The sequence below is a fragment of the Dunckerocampus dactyliophorus genome, chromosome 4, assembly GCF_027744805.1.
Source record: "Dunckerocampus dactyliophorus isolate RoL2022-P2 chromosome 4, RoL_Ddac_1.1, whole genome shotgun sequence".
In the NCBI taxonomy this organism is placed as follows: domain Eukaryota; kingdom Metazoa; phylum Chordata; class Actinopteri; order Syngnathiformes; family Syngnathidae; genus Dunckerocampus; species Dunckerocampus dactyliophorus.
The window spans coordinates 1,513,851-1,540,447 of NC_072822.1; the positions used below are offsets into that span (position 1 = coordinate 1,513,851).

Below are 26,597 nucleotides of genomic sequence, written 5' to 3' on the forward strand. Positions count from 1 at the left end.
AACTTTTTTCTCATAAATTCCTGACTTTTTTCTCGTAAATTCACATTTTTTTCTCGTAAATACACAATTGTTTTTCACATAAATTCACTATTTTTTTTCATAAGTTCACAAGTTTTTTCTTATAAATTTACAGCTTTTTTCATGTAAATTCACAACTTTTTTCTTGTAAATTCATGACTTTTCTCATAAATTTACATTTTTTTTCACAACTTTGTTCTCATAACTCTGACTTTTTTCACATGAATTCTTTCTCGTAATTTTTTTCTCGTAAATTCACAAGTTTTTTCACGTGCATTCACACCTTTTTTCACATAAATTCCTGACTTTTTTCTCGTAAATTCACATCTTTTTCTCGTAAATTTAGAACTCTTTTTTACATAATTTTTTTCTCACGAATTCAAAACTTTATTCTTGTAAATTTATGACTTTTTCATGTAAATTTACAACTTTTTTCCTCACAAATGTACAGCTTTATTTTTGTAAATTTCAAATTTTATTTTCATAAACGTGCATCTTTTTTTCTTGTAAATGTATGGCTTTACTGTCAGAATCTCTGAGTTGTTTTGCTTTCAATGTGGTCCTGACGCTCCATCGTAGTAATGCACTTTTCATTCCACAGAAACAAGCTTAAAATGATAAAACACTAAAAATGCTCAAAAACAATAAAAGTTGTAGGCTTTTTTGGGGAAAATAAATAGGTGAGCTAAATAAAAACCAAAATAAAAAGAAATAAAAAGTGGAGTACGCCTGAGAATAAAAGAAAAATAACATGTAGTTCATGTTGCTAAACATTCAAACGAACATTCACCCCGGCCCCCACCTGCCTCCCCTTCAAACCCCACCCAAACAGGCCCTCCCCTATCCTCCTTTCATGTGCCCCCGGGGCAGATTAGCAGTCAAAACTGTACAGTAGTCACTGAAAAAGACAAGGCCGAGGTTCAAGCTGGTGACCATCAGCTTCTTCTTGTGCTCGGTGCTTCTTGGACACGCTGGACTCGGGAAAAAGACAACAAAAAGCTCGCTACCCTGAAATACGAGGACAATAACAAAGAAAGTGGCAGGCGTGAAGTTGTTTTTGCCTTTGTGTGTTGTTTTGTTCCGGCGCTCTCTAACTTATTTATGATTTAATGCCTCATGGAGGAGGGAGAGGAGGAGGAGGAGGAGGAGGAGGAGGAGGAGGAGGAAGGGAACGACAATACATGGTTCAAAATCTTAAGGAGAGGCCACGAAGGAACAAAATAAGACCTGATGTGACGGAAATGAAAGACAAGAGGTAGAATGGAGGGGAAAGGGAGGTGTGTGTGTGTGTGGGGGGGGGGGTTCCCTGAGGCGTGTGTGTGTGTGTGTGTGTGTGTGATTACTTCACAGACATATTCCCTCCCGCCCTGTCAGTCACCAGCGCACGCTCAGCAAGTCGGCAGCACAAAACCGTCGCTCTCCATGTGCGCACACACACAACACGCACACTCTCTCTCTCTCTCTCTCACACACACACACACACACACACACACACACGCTTCCTTCGGTGACGAGCGGTGAGGCAAAGAGGAGCTCCAAAGAGGAGAGTCAGGTAAGACCTCATCTTGTCTTCCTCCAACATGATAGTCATAGTAGTCACATACTGTAGTAGCTAACATACTGTATGTACTGCAGCTTTAATGCTAATGAGCTGTGTCCACATTTAACATACATATGTGTGCTAAAGTGCTAACATTACACATTTTAACCAAAGATGAATGGATACGTTTTTAGAAACCTGAACGCCCGATCCCAACAACGTATTTATACGTCTTTTACGTTTGGTTTTTGGGCAAAAAGAAGTGATGACGCAACTTCACCCGCGTGGATTTCACTTCAGAGCAATTTTAAGCCATAAAACGGCCACAAGGTGGCAGAAGTGCATTTGATAAGCGCTCAGCGGGGATCACGTGGACGGGAAAAACACACATGACAGGAAGGAGGAAGCGGGAGAGTGTGGAGGAGTCTAACGGCTAGAAGAACATTTCAGCACATGCACGTGCACATGCATGTGCACACATAGTGTGAAAATTGGTATAGTTGATGGTTTTATTTGTAAATAAATTGTTAATTTGTTGTCAAACAACCCTTTTTGTGTTGTTTATGTTGGTGTAGTTGTTTAGATATTTGAGCTGTCACAAAAGAAAAAAATATTCATGTCAAAGTGAAAGTTATGCTTGAAATGTATCTTCCACCCTTTTTTTTTTAGTTTGGAGCGGATATTTTCCTGAAACGTACCTACGTTCTACTGCTCATTACTAGAGAACGGAAAAAGATCAAAACAAACGTTTTTTCCTGATGAAAGACGGGAGTCTACTCTTTCTTTTGGTGGCTTCCATGTTTCTGTAACCGTAGAACACAATGTTGTGTGCGCCTTGAAAGATCAGTCCAAAAGGTGTGAAGGTGTTGTCTTGGATGACTTAACAGCAACACTGTGCTCGCTTCGTGTATTCCCAGAAGGAAAACAAAATAATCAAACTTACAGCTCTTACGTCTGCAGGTGAATGACGGATAGAGCTCCACATGTCATTTTAAGATGTGTAGCGAAGCCTGAACTGTGCCAGCGACCAAATAAGCAAGTGAGGGAGCTGCTAGATTTTGTTTTCTTTGGTATATTTGTGTTGGCGCGTGCATTGCACGATAGGGGACCTTTAAATCAGTCCGAGTAAGTCATCCAAAGATCCTCAACTTGTTTTCTTGCTAGCTTCCTACAGATTTAGCGGATTTCCCCGCTTCATAAATAAATCAAATGTGGCCGCTCATCCCACGAGGGGGTTGAGGATTGGCGTGTTTAGTTCAAGGACACGGCAGACGCAGCGTTGTATTTCTGTCAACATGCCGGGACAGGCTGCGGCCAAGGTTCTTGTGAAGGTCCTTTTTTTTCTGTCAAAACGTCATCACTGCAACCTGGCGGATCGCGGACGTACGAACGCGGTTCGCATGCGTGTTCAGTCAAGCTTTTGAAGCGGTAGAGAAAACGAGGACATCCCACTCTTCTGCTCCTGAACCGCCACGCACAAAAGGGTGAACGTTTGGCAAAACGTGCACCCCTGCCGTGTCGCCTGTGCGGTTACTCTTCTGACAAACACACCACATGGCGGCGCTGTTTTGCGACCGGCAGATGTAACTTTAGGCCGCTTGGCCGGATCGCCACCAACACGGGAACACGCTGACAAGCACGTGCGGAAAATCTGAGAAAGAGCAAAAATGCTGACTCTTTGCGTAAGACGAGAGAGGTCACCCGAGGTCACGCAGCGGGGTCAGAGGTCACTGCCACAGGAAACATCACGACGACACAGCGCTTAGCTTGCCAGACAGTTGGGGGTGTTTACAAGATAAGTGAGCCACCTTCAAATGGCGCGTTCGTCACGTTCCGCGTTTTACTGTTTTTATAATAACAGTTTTTAGAATTTGTATTTGATTATTATTTTTTATTATTCTACACAATTTTTATTTTTTACATTTTTATTCAGTCATTTTTATTTTTATATTTTTATTACACTTTTATTTGAGTATATTTTACATTTATGTATTCTTTCATTATTTTTTTATACTTTATTTAGGCCATTTTTATTTTTAGTTATTTTTGATTTTTTTTTACAATTTTATTTAGGCCATTTTTATTTTTATTTATTTTATTTTTTACATTTTTATTTAGGCCATTTTTATTTTTAGTTATTTTTGATTTTTTTTTACATTTTTATTTAGGCCATTTTTATTTTTATTTATTTTATTTTATTTTTTACATTTTTATTTAGGCCATTTTTATTTGTATTTATTTTATTTTATTTTTTTACATTTTTATTTAGGCCATTTTTATTTGTATTTATTTTTGATTTTTTTTTTTTACATTTTTATTGCGGTCATATTTTAGTTTATTTTTATTTATTTATTTAGATTCTACACACTTTTTCTCATGTATTTATTGGTATTGTTTAGACTTTTATTTGACTCATTTTAAATTGTTTTATATTTTTATTTATGCTTTCATTTATGACTTTATTTCATTTATTTATACTTTCATATTTAAGTCAAACCATGCAAATGTATTAGGGTTTTTAAAAACACATAATTACATGTACAAAGTGCACTTTATGAAGACATTTCGTTAACAAAATGAAGACAAAAATCAGCACATGCATACAAATAAAGCATAAATTAAAATGAAATATAAAAATTGCACTGAAAAAGACCACAAGGTCACATATTTGACGTGGAACTGTGCAATAAATAAGTAAAATAAATAATAATAATAAATAAATAAACACCATACTGGAAAATGACTCAAATATGGCTAAATTTTACCTCTAAAATTTAGCACATCTCAAACATCGGTTGTATATTACACATTTTAATATCACTTTTGACCACCCAGAATGGATCCGCGACCCACTTTTTGGTCCCGACCCACCAGTTGAGAACCGCTGCTAATGTGCTCCAAAGCATTTTGACCCCAACCAGTAGGGGGCGCCACAGATGCCATTGACAGTGCGCGTCCTTGGCCTTCCGTGTTTCATTGCGGCGTTTTCACTCACATGACAGACTAACACCGCGTGTGCTGACACAACCACGCGCAACGGCAGCCACAAAGAGCCACTCTGGTTTGATTCTCGCCGTTTTGGCTGCAAGACCGCACCAACTGTGGCGTCATCTGTGACTCCCCCGCCGGCCCACCTCCCTTTCCCGCTTCCTCTTTCTGTTTTTATTCGCCAACATCCTTCCTCCCTTGGGTGTGCCGCCCAGGTGAGGCCGTTGTGAAGACTGGTTGCCACGGAAAGCCAGCAGCAGGAGCGCAAACACACCTGGGGGGAGGGGGGGGGGGTGATGGAGGTAACAGTCAGCAGTGACACCATTTAGTAGCTGTAACCCAGAAAAACAGCCCCCGACCCCGATCATATTTGGCCGCGCTGGTCCATGATGATATCGACCAGACACAGCACACCCGCCCCCATCTGTCAGCTGGCCCTGGTTCCAGGCGCGGACGACCCGCCCCCTGCTTTGCACACGAGCGTGACAATCACAAGTCCAGCACGCGACACTGACTTTGAAAAAAAAAACAACCATCGATGTAGTCTGGCGCCCTGAAGCTGCCGACCTTACGACTTTGTCGTGTTTAACGACAAAAGTGTCGTGCTTGCTGTGAGAAAACACACACATGTGCTTGCGCGCGCGCGCGTGCGTGTGTGTGTGTGTGTGTGTGTGTGTGAGAGAGAGAGAGAGGGAGAGAGAGAGCGACCGAATGGCTCAAAGGCACGAAGAATGAAAGCGACGCTCCATTTTGTGAGCTTCATTGACAGCCAGGAGTAGAGGGAGTTGGCGTACTTCGGCTTTTGATACGGTTGACCCAGATCTTTGCAGCGTGCACGCACTGGTTGCTAGGGCAAGGAGGAGGGGGGCTGGGGTTAAGCGATGGGAGTGGGGGTATCGGGGCATCATGTTAGCTAGCCTCCGCTCAAAAGGGTGAATATGTGTCAAAACACGCGCCCCCACTGTCTCGCCTGTGCTGTTATTTTTCCAACACGTCTGCCACGCGGTGGGACTCTTATTGAACCTTGCACGTCACATTGATTGGAAATGTCTCACACAACTCAGTGCAAGCGTAACTTAGGGGCATTGGGCCGAATTGCTGTGAAATTTGGTACACGCCTTTCGGGGGCCGACAAGCACACGTGTGTGAAACGCGAGGAAGATTGATGGAAAAACACGGCAGCCATCGAGCAAAACGTCTTTGCAGGGTAGTTAGGAATCCTTGGGTGGGGATCTGGGCATCATTTTAGCTGTCTTCCGCTCCTGAACAGACGCACACAAAGGAGTGGAAATCTGTCAAAACATGCACCCCTACTGTGTCACCTGTGCTATTATTTTTGCGAGACGTGCACCGCATGGTGGCGCTGTTATTGAACCCCATATGTTGGACTGAGTTCAAATTTCTCACACAACTCAACACGACTGTAACTTTAGGGCGTTTGGCTGGATCGCTGTGAAATTTGGTACACACTTTTAGGGGACCGGCAAGCACATGCATGTGAAATTTGAGGAAAACTGATTGAAAAACATGGCAGCCATCGAGCAAGACGTCAAAATGGGAGCATATACTACAGAAAGTTTTGTTTTGCTTGATGGTGGCCGTGTTTTTCAACCAATCTTGCTCAAATTTGACACACACGTGCTTGTCATTCCCTTAAATGGGTGTACCAAATTTCGTGCTGGCTCGTCCAAACACCCTGAAGTTACAGTGAGTGTTTTGTAGCACGTGGACAAATGGTCGATGGTCAAGTTCAAGCATAAGTGACAATAAGTGCTAAAGTGCTAAGTGAACATTAGCTGCAAGCACGTCAACTGTGTCCACAAACAGCGACGATGCGGTGGCAGATATTACGACATCAGTGACGCCAACGTCACCAAGCCAAGTGGGGTCTGGAGAGGCAGGGCGTGCTCCCTGAAGATGCAATTATCTCTCCAGCGCTGCAACCACATGAGGTTCCTGCTCGGCTGAGCCACAAAGCAGCAGTGGCGCTAATTAATAATAACCGGCGCAATGACGCCAGTAACAACAACAGGAAGTGCCAAGAAACCGTTGACGTTAGCCTCAGCTCATCTGATGCTGTGACCGCTCGTAGACCAGTCATTCCAAGCAATGCCGCAGAGCAGGGGCGTCCAAAGTGCGGCCCGCGGCTCTGACTTTATCGGCCCGCAGTACAGTCGAAAAATGTGATTTAACAAGAAAACTAAAGAAAAATGCAAAAATGTGAAAGTTAAAATATTCATTTAAGAGAAGAGTTGTCATCTAGCAAAGAAAAAAGGCATAATTTCACAAGAATAAAAAAGTATGAGGATGTCAAGAAATGTCATTTGAGTAGCGCGAAGTTGAAATATTAAAGAAAGGTCTTTGGTTTTTTAAAAGTCAAAAACAGTGAATAAAGTTAGCATTTTCGGAAACTTAGGTTGGGAGAAAATGTATAACATGGGAATAAAGTCAAAATATTAGGAGGGGAAAATATACACTTTTTGTTTATTTAAATATAACATTTTTGAGTAAAGTCCAAATTTTGAGACAAAAAAATTATTTTCTAATGAGAAAAAAGTTGCAATTTTATGACAATAAACTTGTTGAATGAGAAAAAATATCATTTTAGTAACAATGTTGAAATAAAGAAAAAGTAGCTTATTTTTTAATGTTAGAATTACGAGAAGGGAAGCTGAAATGAGTCAGTTGGGGAAAGAAAACCCAGCAGAAATGCAGGAACAACAGCTGTCATCTGACAGGAATAAAGTCCAAATATTAAGAAAAAACTCATCACGGAGTGAAGAACAAAAGTCACAATTTGACAAGAATAAACTCAATAGAATGCATTTTTAGTAGCAGTTCACCAAAGCTGAAATGCAGCGTTTCCTTCATGTCTCCATGTGTTGCTTTACTAAACATCAACGTGTTCCTTGCATCCTTTCATTGGTCACAATGTGGCCCTCGGTGGAAAAAGTTTGGACACCCCTGGCGTAGCGCGACTTCCTGCCTTTCTGCAACCAGAGAGCATCTTTGACCTTTGTTTTCCTTTGCTACCAGGTCACCTCCGTGGAGAGCCTCCCCGTTGACTGAAACCAAGAACATCAGGAAGGTCCATGAGCGTTTGGACATAGCCTGCGCCGTGTGTGTGTGTGTGTGTGTGTGTGTGTGTGTGTGTGCGTCGCCATGCTGCGGACGCTGCTCCCGGCGCTGTCGGCGCTCCTGCTACTGCAGACTCAGCTGTCTGTTTGCTTAAGAGAATTACGCGGCGGGGGACCGAGCCCCCCTGTCGTCTACTCCGCATCCTCCTACAGCGCCACCAGACAGCGGCTGCCGGGCGCTGTTATCATCGGCGTGCGGAAAGGCGGCACCAGAGCCCTGCTGGAGATGCTCAACCTGCACCCGGACGTGGAAGTGGCAAAGACGGAGGTATAGAGCACCATGACTTTGCATGAATACCACAGATGAGCATGAAGACACATGCACGCTTCACGTTTCCTCATATTTGTCTTCCATCCGCAGCCTTCTGGGATTGAAGTACTGTTGTAGTACCGCCCGAAACCTGCAGGGGCAGCGTTGTCACAAGAGAACATTATATACAGTAGATCCCGGCATATTCACAGCTTTTCTCTGCTATAAATTGTAAATTACTTTCAAATTTTTCACATAATTAACGCATGCGCACCTCGTCAAGCCACCCGCCACCCAATAGCGTGCCCCCGCAGAGTCAGACGCTCTTTTATAACTTTATTCTGACCTGAACACATCAACAGCAGTGCAACATACCTCCAGCTCACAAACACGTCTCTAGTCCTCCTTGGAAAGACACTCGCCTCATTGTCGCTGGACAACAGCAAGGTGCATTCAGGGACGCTCCAAGCATCGCCACAGCAGCATCATGATGCGTGCATGTGTGGTCAGAATTTAAAATATGCTCAGAAATCCCAGAAAATACATCCACACTCAAAACAGCCAATTCAACTTACAAAAGGACGTGGTGTCTTTGAACGCAACACCCCAAGGCTCACAATAACACTGCTAATGTGTGATCTAAATGTTCCGCTGCTATTAAAGAGGCTGGTATTTAAACGAGAGAAGCACTCGTAGAGCACAGACCTTTTTTTGTGGAGTTATATGCACAAATACCGAAAATGGTCCTATCTCGCCAAGTTAAAGAGTCCTTGTAAAAATTCCTGGATCCAGACGGTGGATACGGATCACCCCCAGAATTTGATCACTTCTTCCATATCCCATTTCCGACAATTCCTGAAAATGTCATCCAAATCCATTCAGAAGTTTTCAAGTTATTTTGAACAAAAAAAACCATAACCTCCGCGCATATTTCGAGGATATTTCACACATACAGTAGTTGCAAATTGTGATTAATCGTGATGAATTAATTTGAAAACTGCAATTAATTTGATTAAAATGATTAACCATTTTCCGACCCTAGTTTTCTATGATAACCTAAACAGGAAGTGTCAAAAATAGACATTTTATGGGTGTTTCTCCCGATGTTTTCTTGTCACATACTCCCAAAATGTCGCACATGTTTTCCAACTTTGTGGTAAGTCTAGACGAGCTTTGGAAAGCGGAAGACGACGGACTTATGCGAACGCGTTCCTTCTTCTTCTATGGTTTGGTGTGTCATGTGGTTCCGTAGGTGTGCCGTGTAGGTTTCCCGCCTGGATGGAACTGTTTACTAAGGGTATGTGTCTATCCTGTCAGGTGCACTACTTCAACGTGGAGGAGCACTACCGCCAAGGCCTGGCTTGGTATCGATCCCAGATGCCCTTCACCCTGCCCAGCCAGCTGACAGTGGAAAAGACCCCCGGCTATTTTGCGGCTCCACAAGTCCCCGCACGAGTCCGGGCCATGAACCCCGCCGTCCGCTTGCTGCTCATCGTCCGCGACCCGGCCGAGAGGCTCATTTCCGATTACACCCAAGTCCTCCACAACCGCCTGACGCGCCACAAGCCCTACCAGCCTTTGGAGGAGCTCCTGCTCCACAAGGGCTACATTGACCCAGGCTACAAGGCGCTACAGAGGAGCCTGTACCACCAGCACCTGGCCCACTGGCTGGAGGTCTTCCCCCGTGAGCAGATCCACATTGTGGACGGTGACGCTCTCATCCGAGACCCCTTCCCAGAGCTGAGAAAAGCCGAGAAGTTCCTGCAGCTGCCGCCTAGAATAAGCCTGGACAACTTCTACTACAACACCACCAAGGGCTTCTACTGCCTCCTGTCTGCGGGACACGACAAGTGCCTGGACGAGTCCAAAGGTCGGCCGCACGCGCCCCTGAGCGCCCAGACCTTCCGGAAGCTTTGTCACTACTTCAAGAAGCCCAACAAGATGTTCTTCGACATGGTGGGGAGATCGTTCTCCTGGTGCTGACACATTCAGGGACAACACCGATACATGACGGATGATCGCGCTCAGGTAAAAATGGCTGACAGGGGCGACACATCTTTGGATGTGTGTGAAGATGCGGCCAACACGCACCTTCCCCACCCGTGCTGGTGCCTCCAGCCGAGCCACACGCAACCAGCACTTCTTCCACAGCGTCTTTAAAACACGCAGCGTTCAACTCATGTAGAAAACAGACACGAGAACTGTTGCACTATGAACTCTTCAGCGATGCAAACTGTACTTTTACTTTTTTCAAATGTTTTGTTACATTAGGGTGACTTATGGATGTCCTGTAAATACATCTATTTTTAGATGCACCTTTTTTGTTTGCTTCAAGACTAACGTCTGGTTTGTATGTGTGTTTTGTAAACCTGTCAAATAAATGTGTACAGCTGAAAGGTGCTGGAAAGCTTGAAGGTCTCCTGTTATGCAAAAGTGACCTTTTAATGACCTTCTAAAATCGTGGATAAAGTACATAATATCCCACAGCTCATTAGCATTAAAGCTACAGACACACAAAAAAACACAAGCACACAAAAAGGTGTGTTCCCAGTAGAGCTTACATGTCGCTAATTTTGTACAACACACTACCAATACATGACCGGCACTTATATCCTGGCCTGCATCCTGCATAGTTAATGTGGCCTTAATGATGGCAACATTAACCCAGGAACAGATTATTTGTATTTACATTGTTTTCTATTGGACAAAGTAGGAATGGGACCTCCTGTTCTGTATACCAACATTCTCAAGTATCAAGCATATTATTAAAAATAACTCTCAGTGTGACACAGTGGAAAATAGACCACAAAATCAAAGCAACATTAAAATGTCGATAAAATAAGTTGGCCCGTACGGGGATCGAACCCGCGACCTTGGCGTTATTAGCACCACGCTCTAACCAACTGAGCTAACCGGCCATACAACGACGGATTTCCTAAAAGTTAAATAAGGTCTACTTTGTAGACGGACAGACAGGATAAACGCTATTTATTTTAAAGAACACGCAGTTTGTACATGGAAAGCGTTGAAGTTACCATTTGAAAGTTTTGTGGGTGATGTGAACGAAGCAGCACTGCCGTCACGCGCGCGCCCTCTGCTGGACTCACACAGACATAACCAATAGATCGCAGCACAGCACAACTCCTGTGCCAACTAATCGATCACAGGAGTTTTGTATTTGTACTTTATTTATCCCACAGCGGGGAAATTCACTTTTCACAAATTCCCAAATTTACTTTGTCGAGGAACATTTTCTTCAAAGTAAAAATACTGCTGACAAAAATATTAATGAAATCTAGTTTAACTCTTTATTGTAAAAAAAATTACAAATAAAATTTAAACTATCTGAATTACAGGAAATCGAAACATGTTTTTCAAGCTTTCCTCATAGGACAAAAATGTATGAATGCAATTTTATTTTCATTTTTAATGCTATTCGTGACAACAGAATACACGTATAACATTGAATGTGTCGCAAATGCACCACATTATGTAAATGCACAAACTGCAACCACAAAAAATAAATCTCCCCAGTGTATTGCTTTATGACATACACGCATCTTTCTTCATCTGAAGGTCTCACGAGGATGTTAAATAACATGAATGCTGTCTACTGGAAAGCATGCAGCTCCAAAATCGGATTCTTTTTTCCGGACATATTTAATCCCATATAATTTCTTATATATTATTATTTACGATAGCATCGGCACAGCTAGCAAACAGGAATGACTTCAGTAGACTGTAAATGCTCCACTTAATGCTTCATTTAGCTCCCATCATCGCCTGGTGTGTGGTATACAAAAGCAAAACCACCACCGGATATTGAATTAGGTAAAAAAAAAAAAAAAGAAAAAAAAAAAGCACTGGCAGCTGTGGCTGTAGGCAATCTCCTTATGAACTGTTTAACGCCATAAGATGGCAGTAGCTGCAGTTCAAGTAGCACGAGCAGTCTGCCTCCAGCACTTTGTTCTACCTATAGGATGGTGGCATGGCCGTTGTTTACAAATGAAGTCATCGGCGCCATCAATGCCGGCTGAGCAGTTTGTACCTTACCGCTATTACAACATTGGCTCTGTTGCTGCTGTGTGTTGTACAATATATGTTGTTAAATGACCATGTGATCAAAGGGGCGCCACATTACCATTACTGATAATAATAATGATAAAATATAATTAGCTTACAGTATTAGCAAAAACAGATGGTTGCATGGTGGATGCTCTTCCTTTGAAGAAGATAAAGCAGCAGTGTAGGACCTTGATGGGGAAGATGTAGTCTTGATCAAATCTTGGATGCAGAGAACTATAAAGCTTGGATCAACTCCACTGCAAAAGGGTCTGTGTAGGCTCTCAGTCGTACAGGAGTTGTCCATCGAGGAAAAGGCTTCTTGAGACGTCATCTGTACTTCTGTGTAGAAGGTGTCGGACGTTTCGCTCCTCATCCGAAGAGCTTCGTCAGCAAACGTCAGCGTCAGTTTGCTGATGACGTCTGACGTCATCATTGCTGATGACAGATGACGTCTCAAGAAGCCTTTTCCTCGATCCACTGCAAAAGGTCTTTCGCAAACACGCAGTGCATTCTGGGAGTTGTAGTATGCAAGCGTCCACGTTTGTCATCATCAGGACATCTTCTGGAAGACAAACAGCAGGTAAATGCTGGCCGCTTCCCACTCGGACCTGCTGAGCGTTCCCAGCCGTGTCCCGGAACCCGCTCTGTCGCAGTGCTCCCGAGCGTGGCGGTACTCGTCTTGCCCGTCGGACGCCTGCCTCCCTACGTCTTCGCAGGGGAACGTCTCCAGCGAGGACATCTTCATCATGAGGCTGCGGTGATGGCTGTGCTTGACCTTCTCCTTGAAGAACTCAGAGAACCTCTGCTTGGACACCAAGCGCATGCCGTAGCGCAGGGCCATGCGCTCCAGCAGGGGGAAGTAGACGAGGAACTCCGGGACGTTGACCACCTCCTCCAGACTGAAGTGGTACTGGCAGCCGAAGAGCGGGTAGTCGCCTCGGGCCTGGAAGGACACCTTGAAGACCTCGTTGCCGAAGGAGAGCGAGTCGGATGCCTCCAGACGCTTCACCAGCTCGTAGGCATCTGGTGTGGTCCCGATGAAGAAGCCTCCGGGTTTGAGCCTCTCACAGGCGTTCCTCAGCATCATGTCAGCCTTGGTCTCGCTCTCAAACGAGTAGTGGTAGACAAATTGGCAGCTGCATATGTCAAACATCAGGTCGGGTCGGTCAAACTTCTCAGACAGGACCTCCTTGGTGCAGTCGGCGGTGATGAACTGAGCGCTGAAGATCTTCTCGTTCACGTGGCTCTTCCTCCTCATGTCCTCGTAGCGACTCTGGCACTGCTCCACAGACACGCCGGCGATGTCCGCACAAACCAGGTGGCCGATGCCGCCTTTCCGCCACTTGAGTAGGTCCCCTCCTTTGCCGCAGCCCAGGTCCAACACGGACACATGGCGTTGGCCCTCCCCGCGCAATTTGTCCAGAGTCTCCCCGATGAGGACGCTCTTGACCCAGTTGTTGAAGTTCCTCATGAAGAAGATGCGGCTGTTGCTGCGAGCGGCCAGGCCGACTTCTTGCAGTTGGTTGTAGTGGTTGGCCACGTTTGTGTTGTGGTCAACCACCAGTTTCTTTTTCGTCGAAGGGGACTCGTCGTCTTCATCGTACGTCCTCTTCCCTTTGGGCTTTTCACACGAAATAGCTTCTTGTTCCTTTGTGCCGTCCATATTCAACGATTGTTGTTTTTAACACAATACGCATGCGTGCTCTATTGCTTCCGGGTCAAAACATGTATGTCTGGTGTTAGAAGCAGCCTTCCCCCACTGATCTGTATTATATATCTGGATAGCTTATTGGCGATGAAGCCACACGGCCGCCATATTGCTACTCGCAAGAAACACTTTTCGACAAGCTTTTGCATTCGTGATGAACTTCTTTTATTAATTCGGATTGGATACAAATTTCGACTTAAGATGCCTGCATGTGCAGCTATTAACTGCACAAATCGCCAGTTCAAAGGCTGTGGATGAACATTTCACGTGTAAGTATGATTGAAATGTAGATTTATGATTGATAATTTAAGTGTTTTGCAATGTCGATCTCTCAGATATTTTCGATCGTGTAAAATTCCTCTGATTAAATGTATGTCCAGAATTGATAGGTTTATATAGCTCTATAATAGCTAAGAGGGTTTTTTGTTCTATCATGATATATGTATTTCTTTAAGGGACGAAGGTTGCGTTACTTGAAGGAAGGAGAATCTCAGTGCTTCCATGATGCTTACCAGGCATTGTATACAGTGCAGTTAGCAGGCCAGTTTGCATACAATTGACCCGGCATGACCCTTCATTTGGATAAACAACCTTTTTTATTTTTGCTGCTGAATGACTGACGTAAAAGGATTCATTCATATGATATGTTCTGGAAAATAATATTACTGAACATGCATACCGGTATGTTTGAGATTGCAAACAACGTATTGTCTTACCCAAAGCATGTGGTTTTGTTTCAGTGTTGTTGTTTTTTTCTGTGTGTGTTTATGGTTATTACACATTATGGTTATCACATATTATTCCTGTGGTTTTTGTTCAAATATATTTCTATATCAGAAAAGAGGTTATTTCTATTTCATAACACAAACGAAAAAAAAAATCATCAAAATGTGAAATGATTTTAAAACTTGTCTTTTTTATGGTTCATATTTTGTACAGACGGGAGCATAGTGAATCGTATGAAAGTAAGAATAAAAGTAAAGGATCATGACCATGGATTTTAGTGGAAAAAGGGATGGGATATGCAGTTCAAATGAAAATCTCTTTCTAGAGGAGTAAAACTATCATTGCTATAGGGGAGTGCTGAGCCAGGGTGCACAGTAGGATTTTGTCCCAAAGGCAATGAGAATTGGAAGGGGAAAAGTACATTTAATATAGCCAAAAGATAGAGAATAACGTATCAAATGGTTTTTAAGGGACGAAGGTTGCGTTACTTGAAGGAATGGGAGAATCTCCACGCTTTTGAATGTAAAATATAGATGTTCTGCCAGCCTCTTCATCTGCTTTGTACACTATGTACGCTGTGCCAATGTAGTCGCGATGTGAGTAGTAAGATGGCGTCTCTTTGGCTTCAGCGGCTTGCACGAGCGGGTGCGACGTATGAGCTATCCAGATATATTATACAGATTAGCGCTTTCCCCCCATTAACGATTAAACCATCGATACTATCCCACTTAAACATTAATTGGGAATTTATTTTTGCTGTACATTGATATGTTTATAATATATTTATATTATTATATTTGTAATATATATATGGGCAAATACCTTTTAGTGGCTCGACTATACTTTGTTTCCAGTTAAAATTTCACTTCCGGTGTTCGGTGATTTCCCCCCAAAAAACCTTGAAATCATCGGTGCTATCCCACTAAATCAATCTATTATGCATTAAAAAAAACAATTTTATACATTTTTAATAAGTATTTTCATGTCTTTTGAGAGGCTTGGTTGAGACAGGAATTCTACTTCCTGTACACATTCTTTCAAGGTTTTGCATTGTAATCTTGAATGATAAAGGTAGGATAAACATATCAAATAATTGCATATATTGAAATTAAATAGATTAATAAAACACCTACCTGTTTACACTGAAAGAAAACATTAAGCGTTTTTGGTTCAATAACATTCACTTCTGGTATTAGAAGTGTTTTTCTTTCTTGAACCATGAAAACATCGACACTATCCCACGAACACTTTCATGAATCATGAATTTATTACTAAAATAACGTTTTACATTTTTCATAGTTTCCTTTTAGTCTTGATTTGGATTTCCATCTCCTTCCTTATAAAACTTTAGCATATTTCACATATTTATATTTTGAATATTCATTTGTACTTCCTGCGCACGTTCTTTCACATTTACCATTATAATCTTGAAAGATAAAGACGTTAACACTGAAAAAACTCAAATGTAGAAAACACCACCGCCCCCTAGAGGCAACTGGACGTCCTTTAAAACAAACAAACTTGCAATTATTCATCTTGTGTTGCAAGTCAAGAAGTTAAGTCAGTGATGGCATACAAAGGGTTTTTATTCAAAGACAAAAGAGTGTTTTGAACACAGATTATTTTTTTTCCCAGAATTGCTCTGATGTTCATTAATAGAATGTCATGGAGTGATATTCATGTTTCACATACACACACCCACACACACACACAGTACGTTTGAGTGTTAAGCCCTGCTGAGGTTTTCAGGAAACGTAGCGATATGTCACGGACACCAGCACATTGAGGCCAGACCTGCAGGGTTCAGTGCCACCAAATTTTCAAGTTTTAAAAAAATACTTCTGCACTCCAAATACAGGTACAGTTGCATCTCACAATTTTTCATATCAATGTCATTAAAAAACAACAACAACGTCATACTTCTAAGATTGTGCAGTTAAAAACACATCGAGAGGTGAAAAGCACCGACGCACATTTAGCTGTTCAAAAATATACCGTCAATACCACAGCATTTTTTATACATATATATATAAATGATTTTAACAAGTTTTCTTTTTAGTATAAAACATAACAAGCCAATCAAACAAATTCACTGTCGCCGTTCTTGACACAAACGTCAACTCTCCAGTCAAGCATTCCAACAAGACACACAAACAGTCATTAAGTGTTTCTTTTAAGTGGGGAGAAAACACCAAGTCTAACCATCACTCTTGGTTTGCTAACGTAAAAAAAAATAATAATAAAAATAATAATAATAATAATAATACAAAAAAAGGGCAAATGTGACCCTCTGGTCCGATCAAAGCCCAAGCCCAGATGATGAAGGTCAAGCAAGGTGGCATCTAAACAGTCTTCTGTTGGCCCTTCTTCCCAATCAGAGACTTGTGGATGTGGGGGATGACACCTGAATGTAAAGACATTAAAAAGGTCCTCCATTATGCAGAAGTGTTTTATTTTTTTTAAATGGTGTTCCAACAGTAATATCTGTCCTTAGAACCCGCGTATGAACACCCAGCGTGAGAAGCATCTATCATCTTCCTCAATTGTTTGCTCCACTTTTTCAGAGAAGAGGCGCTCCCACGCTCCACATCATGAAGGAAAAACCCCCGTCCTCGTGGACACGATACCGTCTCGCTGGACGAGCACGCCCTGTACATATGCCGACCCACTTGTAAACAAACAAAAAGGCTTCGCTGCGCATCTTGAAATGACGCCAGATAGTCAGGCACAAAAAGTGGGAGGTGTAAGTTTGATCATCAGGCTTAATGTGACGTTGTTGTATGTGATACTGTACATGGCATCGGTTACGTAGGACGAGTGCATAGTTGCTTAATTTCGTGGCTTCACTCTATCGCGGTTATTCAAACAAGACGAGCACCAGACTTAATCACCTGGCTGACAGCCTTTTATTACAGGTTTGAAAGATCTCACCACAGGCACAATAATCCCTAACATGAGCTACTGCTGCGGCCGTAGTCCACGCCAAGATAAAACTCAACTTTGAACCCCTGACGTCACTTCCTGTCCACAAATCCGGAACACATTTATTGTAACACATATGAGCATGAGTTTTATTTATGTCTTAACTATCTTATTTATCTATTATATTGGGTAATACAAATGTAAAGGTGACTATGTGGGTGTTATTTCATCATAGAGGCTCCCAATATTGTTAAAAAAAAATATCTATATATATATATATATATATATTTTTTTTTTCCTATGCCAGAACAACAAAAATACTCCATATACAGACCCTTTCCAAAAAATTAGAATGTCTTGGAAAAGTTGTTTAATTTCCATAATTCCATTCAAAAAGTTAAACTTTCATAGATTATAGATTCAGGGCCCACAATTTAAACGATTTCAAATGTTTATTTGTACGTAATTTGGGCTTCCAGCTCATAAAACCCACAAAAACAGGAATTCAAAAAATTAGAATACTGTGAAGAAATCACCATTTACGTCTCAGTTTTTGCAGAAAAAAAAGAAAGAAATTAGGATCACATCAAATCAATCAAAATATGGTACTTTCAAAACGATATGTCAATCTTCAATACTTGGTTGGGAATCCCTTTGCCTTAATCACTGCCTCGATGCCACGTGGCATTGAAGCAATCAGCCTGTGGCATTGCCTGGGAGTTATGGAAGCCCAGATTTCCTTGATGCTTGCTGTCAGCTCTTCTTTGTTGTTGGGTCTGGTGCCCCTCATTTTCCTCTTGAGAATACCCCATAGATTCTTAATGGGGTTTAGGTCCGCTGAGTTTGGCATGGGCATCAAACCAGGTTTTGGTGCTTCTGGCGGTATGGGCAGGGGCCAGGTCCTGCTGGAAGATGAAATCTGCATCTCCATACAGATCCTCAGCAGAAGGAATCATGAAGTCCTCTAAAACATTCTGGTAGACTGTTGCGGTGACCTTGGATTTTAAAAAGCAGAGTTTACCAACACCTGCACCGGACATTGCACCCCAAATCATGACGGACTGTGGATATTTCACACTGGACCTCAGGCAGCTTGGGTTCTGTTCCTCACCCGTCTTCCTCCAAAACCTTGGACCGTGATTCCCAAATGAAAGGCACACTTTACTTTCATGGGAAAAGAGGACCTTGGACCACTGGCCAACAGTCCAGTCCTTCTTCTCCTTGGCCCAGTGGAGACGCTTCCTACGTTGGCTAAGGTTCAGGAGTGGCTTGACCCGAGGAACCCGACGGTTGTAGCCCATCTCCCGGATGCGTCTGAATGTGGTGGTTTTTGAAGCTGTGACTCCCGCCTCATTCCACTCTTTCTGGATCTCTGCCAGATTCTTGAATCTTCCCTGTTTGATAATCCGCTGAAGCCCAAGGTCATCTCTTTTGCTGGTGCATCTTCTCCTGCCACATTTTGCCCTTCCTCTAGACTTTCCATTGATATGCTTGGACACAGCACTCTGTGAACAACCAGCCTCCTTAGCTATGAACTTTTGTGGCTTACCCATCCTATGGAGGGTATCAATGATGGTCTTCTGGCCAGTTGTCATGTCTGCAGTCTTCCCCATATTGAACCCAACTGAGACAATTGAACCAAACTGAAGCAATTTAATGACACCTGGGGAAGCCTGTGCAGGTGATTTGAGTTTAGTAGATGATTAGTGTGTGACACTCACTTTAAAACATTCATGCCCTGCAAAATTTGGGCTGATTTCTTCACAGTATTCTAATTTTTTAATTCCTGTTTTCTTGGGTTTAATGAGCTGGAAGCCCAAATTATGTAAAAATAAACAAATAAATACTTGAAATCATTTAAATTGTGGGCCCTGAATCTATAATCTATAAAAGTTTAACTTTTTGAATGGAATTATGGAAATTAAACAACTTTTCCATGACATTCTAATTTTTTGGAAAGGGTCTGTATATATATATATAAATAAAAGTATATATATTCTAAAGCACACCACAAATTGATCTATAACCATGTCAAATGATTAGTCCTACCCTAAAAGTATTTTGCACGTCCTTTTTTCCAACTTTATCTTTCACTGGATTAGGGCCCTGACTCACAGAGGTTTGTTACATGCTGTGTAATAAAAAAGTACATTCAGCAATACTTTGCTTGCATTATTTTTAACGCTTTGAAGAGCTACTGTCATAACCATATTCAATTCGACAAATTCATGTTTGTAACAAAAGCTTATTATTAAAAAAATAATAAAAATCTGGTACCGGACGGCAAGACTATAAAAAAATTGGATCGAAAGCCAAAAAAATGTGGATGGGACATCCGTAGCTGGAAGTTGGATACACCTGCACTATCATAAACCTGCACACTCAATTTATACTGTCCTGTCCAGATTTCTATAAGAAAGCTATTTTGTTATTTTATTCTGTTAACTGTGTTGCTTCTAACAAAACAATATGTATTAGTCTTACTCTAAAACAGGCATCAAATTCAATTCAGGTTTGTGTCAAATAGTACAACATTTGTTTTACACAGTGCCAACAAGGTGTCCTTTAGCTATTTTGTTTTTTTGTTGCTGACAAACCTGTGCTCCGCACTTAAGTCCGGTAGTTGAGAGGCGGCGGGCCGATGTGTGCAAAAAGAGCGCGGCGTTGGAGTTAATAGCGTTTATCGGTAATGCAACGAAAATGAGAGGAAATGTGAATGTTTACTTTGCAAGTCGATTTCGGTGTGCGTCCCTAAATTTTCTGCTTGCATTCCTAAAACTTTGTTAGGGGCCACTGTGCTCTTAATAAAAAAAATTGAAAAAAAAGTTAGTCTGGAGCCCTGAAAATCACTTTAAAACTGTCTAGGCTGTCTTCCTATTTAAAATTGGTGAAAAATACAGGCATTAAAAACATGTTTTTTTGTTTTTTTTTTAAAGACACCATGCACTCACCTCCGCCAGCAATTGTGGCCTTGATAAGCGAGTCCAACTCTTCGTCGCCGCGGATGGCCAGCTGCAAGTGACGAGGAGTGATTCGCTTCACCTTCAAGTCTTTGGACGCGTTGCCTGCCAACTCTAGCACCTGCAGCGACAGGAACACGACGCAGGGTAAAATAACACGCACCAAGTACAAAAGCACAACGCTCTCGCACTTACTTCAGCGGTGAGGTACTCCAGTATGGCGGCGCTGTACACAGCTGCTGTGGCTCCAACGCGACCATGGCTGGTCGTGCGGGTCTTCAGGTGCCTGTGGATGCGACCAACTGGGAACTGAAGGCCGGCCCTCTGTGAGCGAGACACTGCCTTTGCTTTAGCTTTGCCGCTGTCTTTTCCTGCCTTGCCGCCAGCCTGCAATGAATGACACAATATAACATCACAATAATAAAACACACACACACAGTATTACTGTTTCACGTTCGATGCAATTACTGTACATGACTCGAACGACTGCATTTGTGCAAATATCAAAAGTAGTTGATAGGGTTGAGCACAGTATGACACAAAAAAGGCTCCGGAAAATCGTTTTTTCAGGAAGCAGGGGAGGCCTGAGCCATATTGTGGTCTGTAAGGGGAGTCTCGCACCTCACTACACTTTGTTAACCCCTCTGAAATACGTTTTAATTTCACATTGCATTCATTTAGACACAAAAGACACCTCCAAACTATGAGCAAAAATGTCACGCATACTTGCACATGAACTCTGCACCTCTTATGAGGTTTTTAAAGGACATTCCAGCACATACATATTTGTCTAAAATCCTGGGTGTGTGTCTCATTACAATCCTGATCAGCAAATCCAAGGCAAAGTCATTCAATGATCATGAACTTTTCAAGTAAAAACTAACGGTATCCGGCAAACCCGGCACTGCGTTTACTTGGTATCGGATCGACACCAAAAATCTACAGTATCGTCCTCCTTTGGTATACACATTTGCAGGCAGACTACAGGTTGCCGCCTTCCCGCCAATCAAAACAAACCAAACGCGCCATCAACATCAACTGTTGTTGCACACCACTCTAACTGCATTGCAATAAACAATAAAAGCACATTAAATTCAGACATTTCAGAAATTCAATTGCAAAAACCTGCCGATGTGCAGCCTCCAGCAGCCTGGCAGTAAACAAGTCATATTTTAGTTGATTATACTATCAAAAAGTTTCAAACCTGGTTGCTTTAAGAGCCACGGCGCGTGCAGTTTTGTTTCAATTTTCAACCTGCTCCAGAGGTGAAAAAATGTGACAATAAAACAGCAATGCTGTACTTTTCCCAATGCCGTTTTAACACTAACATGAATGTAGCACTGTTTAGCTAAAGTAGCTAGTAACCCGCCTTTCACAGTCTACACCAAAAACCCTTTATGCTATCCAGCGAACGAGCGTTTTAACATTAAACACAAAGTCTCAACAATGATGTGAACCCATTAATGTATACTACTGCCAAAAACGATGTTATTGTGAACGGTACAGACACTTAAATTGTACTTTTCATGCTACTGCTAATGCTAACACTTTAGCTCAATGGCAGGCTGTGATTGAAAACTGCACTTTCTTGCTTCATGCGCGGCCAATTGAACGTGTATATATATATATATATATATATATATATATATATATATATATATATATATACACACATACATACATACACGCTTGTTGCAACAGGAGGAGAAGCGCACGTACCATTTTCCGCCTCTTTATCTGACTGAAGCACTACGTGGATATCAAATAATTTCGGTTTTCGACGGGCAAAGAAACAAATCCCTCGTAAAGTCTTTTTCACACCAGCCGCAGTGGCAGCCCCGGCATCCAATTGGATGATCCGTTGCTACTTCGGACCATTGACCTACGCCAATCAGGGCACGGCTTGTATGGATGACGTCCACCCATCCTCCCCCACCAAGAAGCTATAATCGCGGCTGCTTTTTGCGCACGTAACCAACAAGTAGGCGGGATTTGTGGAGTGTCCTTCCAGGAGTTTCCCAAAATGCACCATAAGGACATCGCCGTTGTGGATATCACCTCGACTCTATGTGCGACAATTCGTCGCATAAGTCACCATCTTTAGCTTTCAAACACCGATAAACGTCTAAGCTAAAAAAAAACAACTAACCAAACAAACAAACACTCATGTAGCGAGAACACTCACATTGCAGTTTTCAATTGTAAATACATTACTATTACGTCATAGTGGGTGGTAAGCGTTCACATGATGGGCAGGAGATTAGCCAATAGAAACACAGGATTTCAGGAGTGGCATCCGTGGGAGCCAATCACCACTCAAACCTTGGCATCCGGTTTCTTGCTTGCGCGAGCTGGGCTAGCAAAGGGGGTGCGGGTGAAAGCTGCACAGAGAAAGGGGCTGCTGGCGGCGAAGATGGCGGATGGGGACAGTGGAAGTGAGCGCGGTGGCAGCAGCAGCGGAGGGGGGGGTGGTGGTGGTGGCGGCGGCTTCCAGCATTATCAGCGGGAGCCCGAGACTCAGGAGCTGGCCTCTAAGCGGCTAGACATCCAGAACAAACGCTTCTACCTTGACGTGAAGCAGAACGCCAAAGGCCGGTTCATCAAGATCGCCGAGGTCGGCGCCGGGGGGTCGAAAAGTCGGCTGACCCTTTCCATGTCAGTGGCGGCGGAGTTCCGCGACTACCTCGGAGATTTCATCGAGCACTACGCCCAGCTGGGGCCTAGCACTCCGGAGCAGATCGCTCAGTCATCCGGTGGCGATGACAGCGGGCCTCGGCGGGCCTTGAAGAGCGAGTTCCTGGTGCGGGAGAACCGAAAATACTACCTCGACCTGAAGGAGAACCAGCGGGGTCGCTTTCTCCGGATCCGCCAGACCGTCAACCGAGGCCCCGGCTTCGGTGTCGGCGTGGGTGGCATGCCCGGAACTGGCATGCAGGCCGGACAGACCATCGCCTTGCCGGCCCAGGGCTTGATAGAGTTCCGCGACGCCTTGGCCAAGTTGATAGACGACTACGGCGGCGATGACGACGAGCTGGTCGGCGGCGGTGGAGGGGCGACCGGCTACAGCGAGCTCCCGGAGGGCACTTCCATCATGGTGGACTCTAAGCGCTTCTTCTTCGACGTGGGCTCCAACAAGTACGGCGTTTTCTTGCGGGTGAGCGAGGTGAAGCCCAGCTACCGGAACTCTATCACGATCCCCTTCAAGGCTTGGAGCAAGTTTGGGGGAGCGTTCAGCCGCTACGCCGAGGAGATGAAGGAGATCCAGGAGCGGCACCGGGACAAGGCGTTCGAGCGCCGGGCCGCAGAAGAGTCCGAGGGCGACGACGTGGAAGACGACTGACAGCTTACTTTCCTTTTTGTTTTCATTGGATTTATTTGTTGCTCAAGATGACCAGAAGATGCAAAGCCGGGGAGATACAACAGGATCTGGAGTGCATGACTTTTTCTAAATGGGGAGTAAAATTAAGTTTTATATATATATATATATATATATATATATATATACACACACATACTGAGAAATAAGTGTCTTTATAAAGAGTTGTTCGAAAAATACATAGATGGATGTTATAGATACAAGAGTACGATGCCCATTGATTGAGATATATATTAAAATATTTATCTATACATATACAGGTGCATCTCAATAAATCAGAATGTCTGATAAAAAGGTATGATTTCTGGTGTTCAGTTCAGACAGAGACAAGTTAATGCTGGGGTGTCCAAAGTGCGGCCCATGTAGCATTTTGGCGAATATGAGTTTAAAAAAAAAGCGTATTTTTGATGAGCTTGGTATGATTTCCTTACCCACGAGTTGTTTCTTTACTGTTTGTTGTAAAACTTCTTCACATAAGCTCAATAATCGGCCAGAGTTAGAAAATGTGACTTGAAACAAGCAAAACGTTTTGAAATAAATGAACATTTCAAGGATATTCTAATTGAGATGCACCTGTGGGCCGATTGGTTCATTTGATGGCAGTGCGACAGACTTCCTGGTTGAGAGCCAATCAAAAGAGCTCCCTGTCGTTTGTGTTTTGGACGGCATCAGGGGTGAAGCGCCCGCCTCTTCGGGCCGGGGCGGCCAACTGGAGGGTGTCCAGCTCGGGTGGGACATCCCTGATTCAGCCCCTGACATCAGGTGTTCTCTTACAAGCACATGACCCATTTGGATTCTGTGGATGATACAGACGACCCAACACACACCCGTCCCTTATCTCCCTGCTTCTTCGTGTGTGTGTGTGTGTGTGTGTGTGTGTGTCACCTCTCGGTGCTACTTGTCTCAGGACTGGCAAGTTCCAGCCACACTTTGGAGGAGAGGGTCCCATGAGTCAAAGCTTCGGGGCAGCGTCATTTGGGTCTTTCCACTCCTGGAACTCTTGAAGCCTGATTGTAAGAGGTGCTTCAGGCAAACAAACACACAAAAAAACACATAAATAGGGTGCAAAATAACTAAATGTATACTGGAACAGATTTTAAAACCAATTATAGATAGTTATTTTTCAAAAAGAGATATATTGTCTCACATGAGACTTTTATTTAAAAAAAAAAAAAAAGTGGCTTATTTAAAAAAGAGAAAAGTAACAAACACTACACTTGGTTATTTCTTCTTACCTGCTTTTGTTTTCTTATGTTTTCCTGAGAGCGGGGGTGTCCAACATGTGGCCCAGGGGCCATTTTCAGCAAGCAGCATTTTGGCATTTTAATAAAACGTATTGGTAGACATGCACTCATTTGCTTTGTCAGCGATAATACAAAGCTAAAGTGTTAGCTTAACATCGTTTATGCATCAAAATCACCCCTGCACACTCAATTTCTTTTTTTTTTAAGCATGCGTGGGAAATGATTGGACACCCCCGCCTTACAGTTCAACGAATTGTATATTTTAGTTTAGTTTTTTTTTTTTAAGCGTCTAACACTCAGCAGCACTCCAGATCACTTTACAGAGCAGTGCTCCTCCTTTTTTAGGCTTCCACACACACACAAAAAGAAAAACCCGGCCATCGTCACCTTTCTGTCCACCAGCTTTTCATTTCTTTTTTGCATGCCTGCTTTCTCTGCCTTGTGCTCCTTTTTCTTTGCTTTGAGTGCTGTATGGTGGTATTTATTCTTATTTTTCCAGTGTTTTAATTCTGTATGGCAACAGAGAAAAATAAGTTTACTTCTAAGCTTGATGATAAAGTTAAAAAAAAAAAAAAAAAAACGCTCTTTTGGGGGATTCACGTCATTGTCCCGCTTCCTTTTCGGTGTTTGGAACCTCTCGTTGAATTTTACTCAACCCACAGCAGAGAAATGCCATATGAAATAACAAAAAAAAATAATCACCTGGGAGCATTATTTATATATATATATTTATGTATATATACTGTAAGTATAAGTGTATATACACACACACATATATATATATATACATATATATATATATATATGAATGAGATTGAACAACATCCTACTTCCTGTACTGTGTTCCGTGAAATGGCAGCTGTTTCAGTCAAGTGTGTTCTGCTGTAAAGTTCTTTTCAACAAGAAATAATAAAAAAAGGGGTTTTCTGCTCACGACACGTGTGGTCTTTTCCACATTCAAACGCAGACCTCCACCAAGGCTACTAGGGAAGTGCTGTTAGACAAAATAAACCATTGCAAATGAATACACACGCTAGTATGCTTTCTTTTTTACATTGTTATGTTGAGTCGTTTCATCAATCACGTTCTTTCATTTGAATACAAGGTGAACAAATGAGCGTAAATGTCTTTCATGGTGGTTTGAACTGAGATTTGTGCTTCCGGCGTTCTAGGAAATGTACAACTTTTCTTCAAAATATACATTTTCTTTTTTTACCTAAAAGTAGAGACTATTTATTAAAAATATCCAACTTTTCTACCTCTCATAGCGCAACTTTATTCGCACTACGTTGCGTTTTTTTCTTGGAACTTTTTTCTCTTAACTTTACAAGTTTTCTTGAAAGGGTACGGCTATTTCCTTATAAGACATTATATGTATTGTAACGTCAGTCTCAGAACTTTTGCTAAAAAAATCAAACTTTTTGACCTCATACTGCGACTTGGTCCTCATTACGTTACGTCTTTTTTTCCTCATAACTTTACGACTTTTTTCAAAGAGTACAACTTTATTTCCTCTCAAAATATATATATTACACCTTTTTTCTCATTCTTGTTGAAAATATAAAAAACATTTTACCTCTCATGCTGCTGCTTTCTCATTATGTTTTGTCGTTTTTTTGTAGCTTTGTTCCTCATCATTTCACGACTGTTCGCAAAGGGTACA

At 42.5% G+C, this 26,597-nt stretch overlaps 4 protein-coding genes and 1 non-coding gene across 5 annotated transcripts; 2 read left to right on the forward strand and 3 right to left on the reverse strand.

Annotated features, from left to right (window-relative positions):
* Positions 1-1,527: 1,527 nt before the first annotated feature.
* Positions 1,528-10,333, forward strand: hs3st1l2 (heparan sulfate (glucosamine) 3-O-sulfotransferase 1-like 2). Its single transcript, XM_054773618.1, has 3 exons — positions 1,528-1,570; positions 7,583-7,951; positions 9,251-10,333. The coding sequence occupies exons 2-3, from the start codon at positions 7,709-7,711 to the stop codon at positions 9,914-9,916; spliced, it is 909 nt and encodes a 302-aa protein (XP_054629593.1). The 5' UTR covers positions 1,528-1,570; positions 7,583-7,708; the 3' UTR covers positions 9,917-10,333.
* Positions 10,334-10,777: 444 nt separating this feature from the next.
* trnai-aau (transfer RNA isoleucine (anticodon AAU)) lies at positions 10,778-10,851 on the reverse strand. Its single transcript has one exon. It is a non-coding gene; the product is annotated as a tRNA-Ile (tRNA).
* A 296-nt stretch (positions 10,852-11,147) lies between these two features.
* Positions 11,148-13,702, reverse strand: rnmt (RNA (guanine-7-) methyltransferase). The gene is made up of 2 exons (XM_054773687.1): positions 12,485-13,702; positions 11,148-12,312 (listed from the first exon to the last, which is right to left on the reverse strand). Exon 1 carries the CDS (start codon positions 13,659-13,661, stop codon positions 12,549-12,551), a length of 1,113 nt encoding a protein of 370 aa, XP_054629662.1. The 5' UTR covers positions 13,662-13,702; the 3' UTR covers positions 11,148-12,312; positions 12,485-12,548.
* A 2,287-nt stretch (positions 13,703-15,989) lies between these two features.
* On the reverse strand, positions 15,990-23,707 carry LOC129179882 (histone H2A.V). Its single transcript, XM_054773689.1, has 4 exons — positions 22,034-23,707; positions 20,510-20,701; positions 20,306-20,435; positions 15,990-16,836 (listed from the first exon to the last, which is right to left on the reverse strand). The coding sequence occupies exons 1-4, from the start codon at positions 22,034-22,036 to the stop codon at positions 16,775-16,777; spliced, it is 387 nt and encodes a 128-aa protein (XP_054629664.1). The 5' UTR covers positions 22,037-23,707; the 3' UTR covers positions 15,990-16,774.
* On the forward strand, positions 22,661-25,007 carry LOC129179881 (transcriptional activator protein Pur-beta). The gene has a single exon (XM_054773688.1). It carries the CDS (start codon positions 22,728-22,730, stop codon positions 23,652-23,654), a length of 927 nt encoding a protein of 308 aa, XP_054629663.1. The 5' UTR covers positions 22,661-22,727; the 3' UTR covers positions 23,655-25,007.
* Positions 25,008-26,597: the final 1,590 nt, after the last annotated feature.

What these genes read in the sequence shown, in the direction of transcription:
- hs3st1l2 (XM_054773618.1), top strand. Translation starts at nt 7,709, where the DNA reads ATGCTGCGGACGCTGCTCCCGGCGCTGTCGGCGCTCCTGCTACTGCAG. An exon ending in TGGAAGTGGCAAAGACGGAG is followed by an intron (nt 7,952 to 9,250) that starts GTATAGAGCACC and finishes CTATCCTGTCAG; the next exon opens with GTGCACTACTTCAACGTGGA.
- rnmt (XM_054773687.1), bottom strand. Translation starts at nt 13,661, where the DNA reads ATGGACGGCACAAAGGAACAAGAAGCTATTTCGTGTGAAAAGCCCAAA.
- LOC129179882 (XM_054773689.1), bottom strand. An exon ending in TGGAGTACCTCACCGCTGAA is followed by an intron (nt 20,436 to 20,509) that starts GTAAGTGCGAGA and finishes CTGTCGCTGCAG; the next exon opens with GTGCTAGAGTTGGCAGGCAA. An exon ending in GGCCACAATTGCTGGCGGAG is followed by an intron (nt 16,837 to 20,305) that starts GTGAGTGCATGG and finishes CTTTACATTCAG; the next exon opens with GTGTCATCCCCCACATCCAC.
- LOC129179881 (XM_054773688.1), top strand. Translation starts at nt 22,728, where the DNA reads ATGGCGGATGGGGACAGTGGAAGTGAGCGCGGTGGCAGCAGCAGCGGA.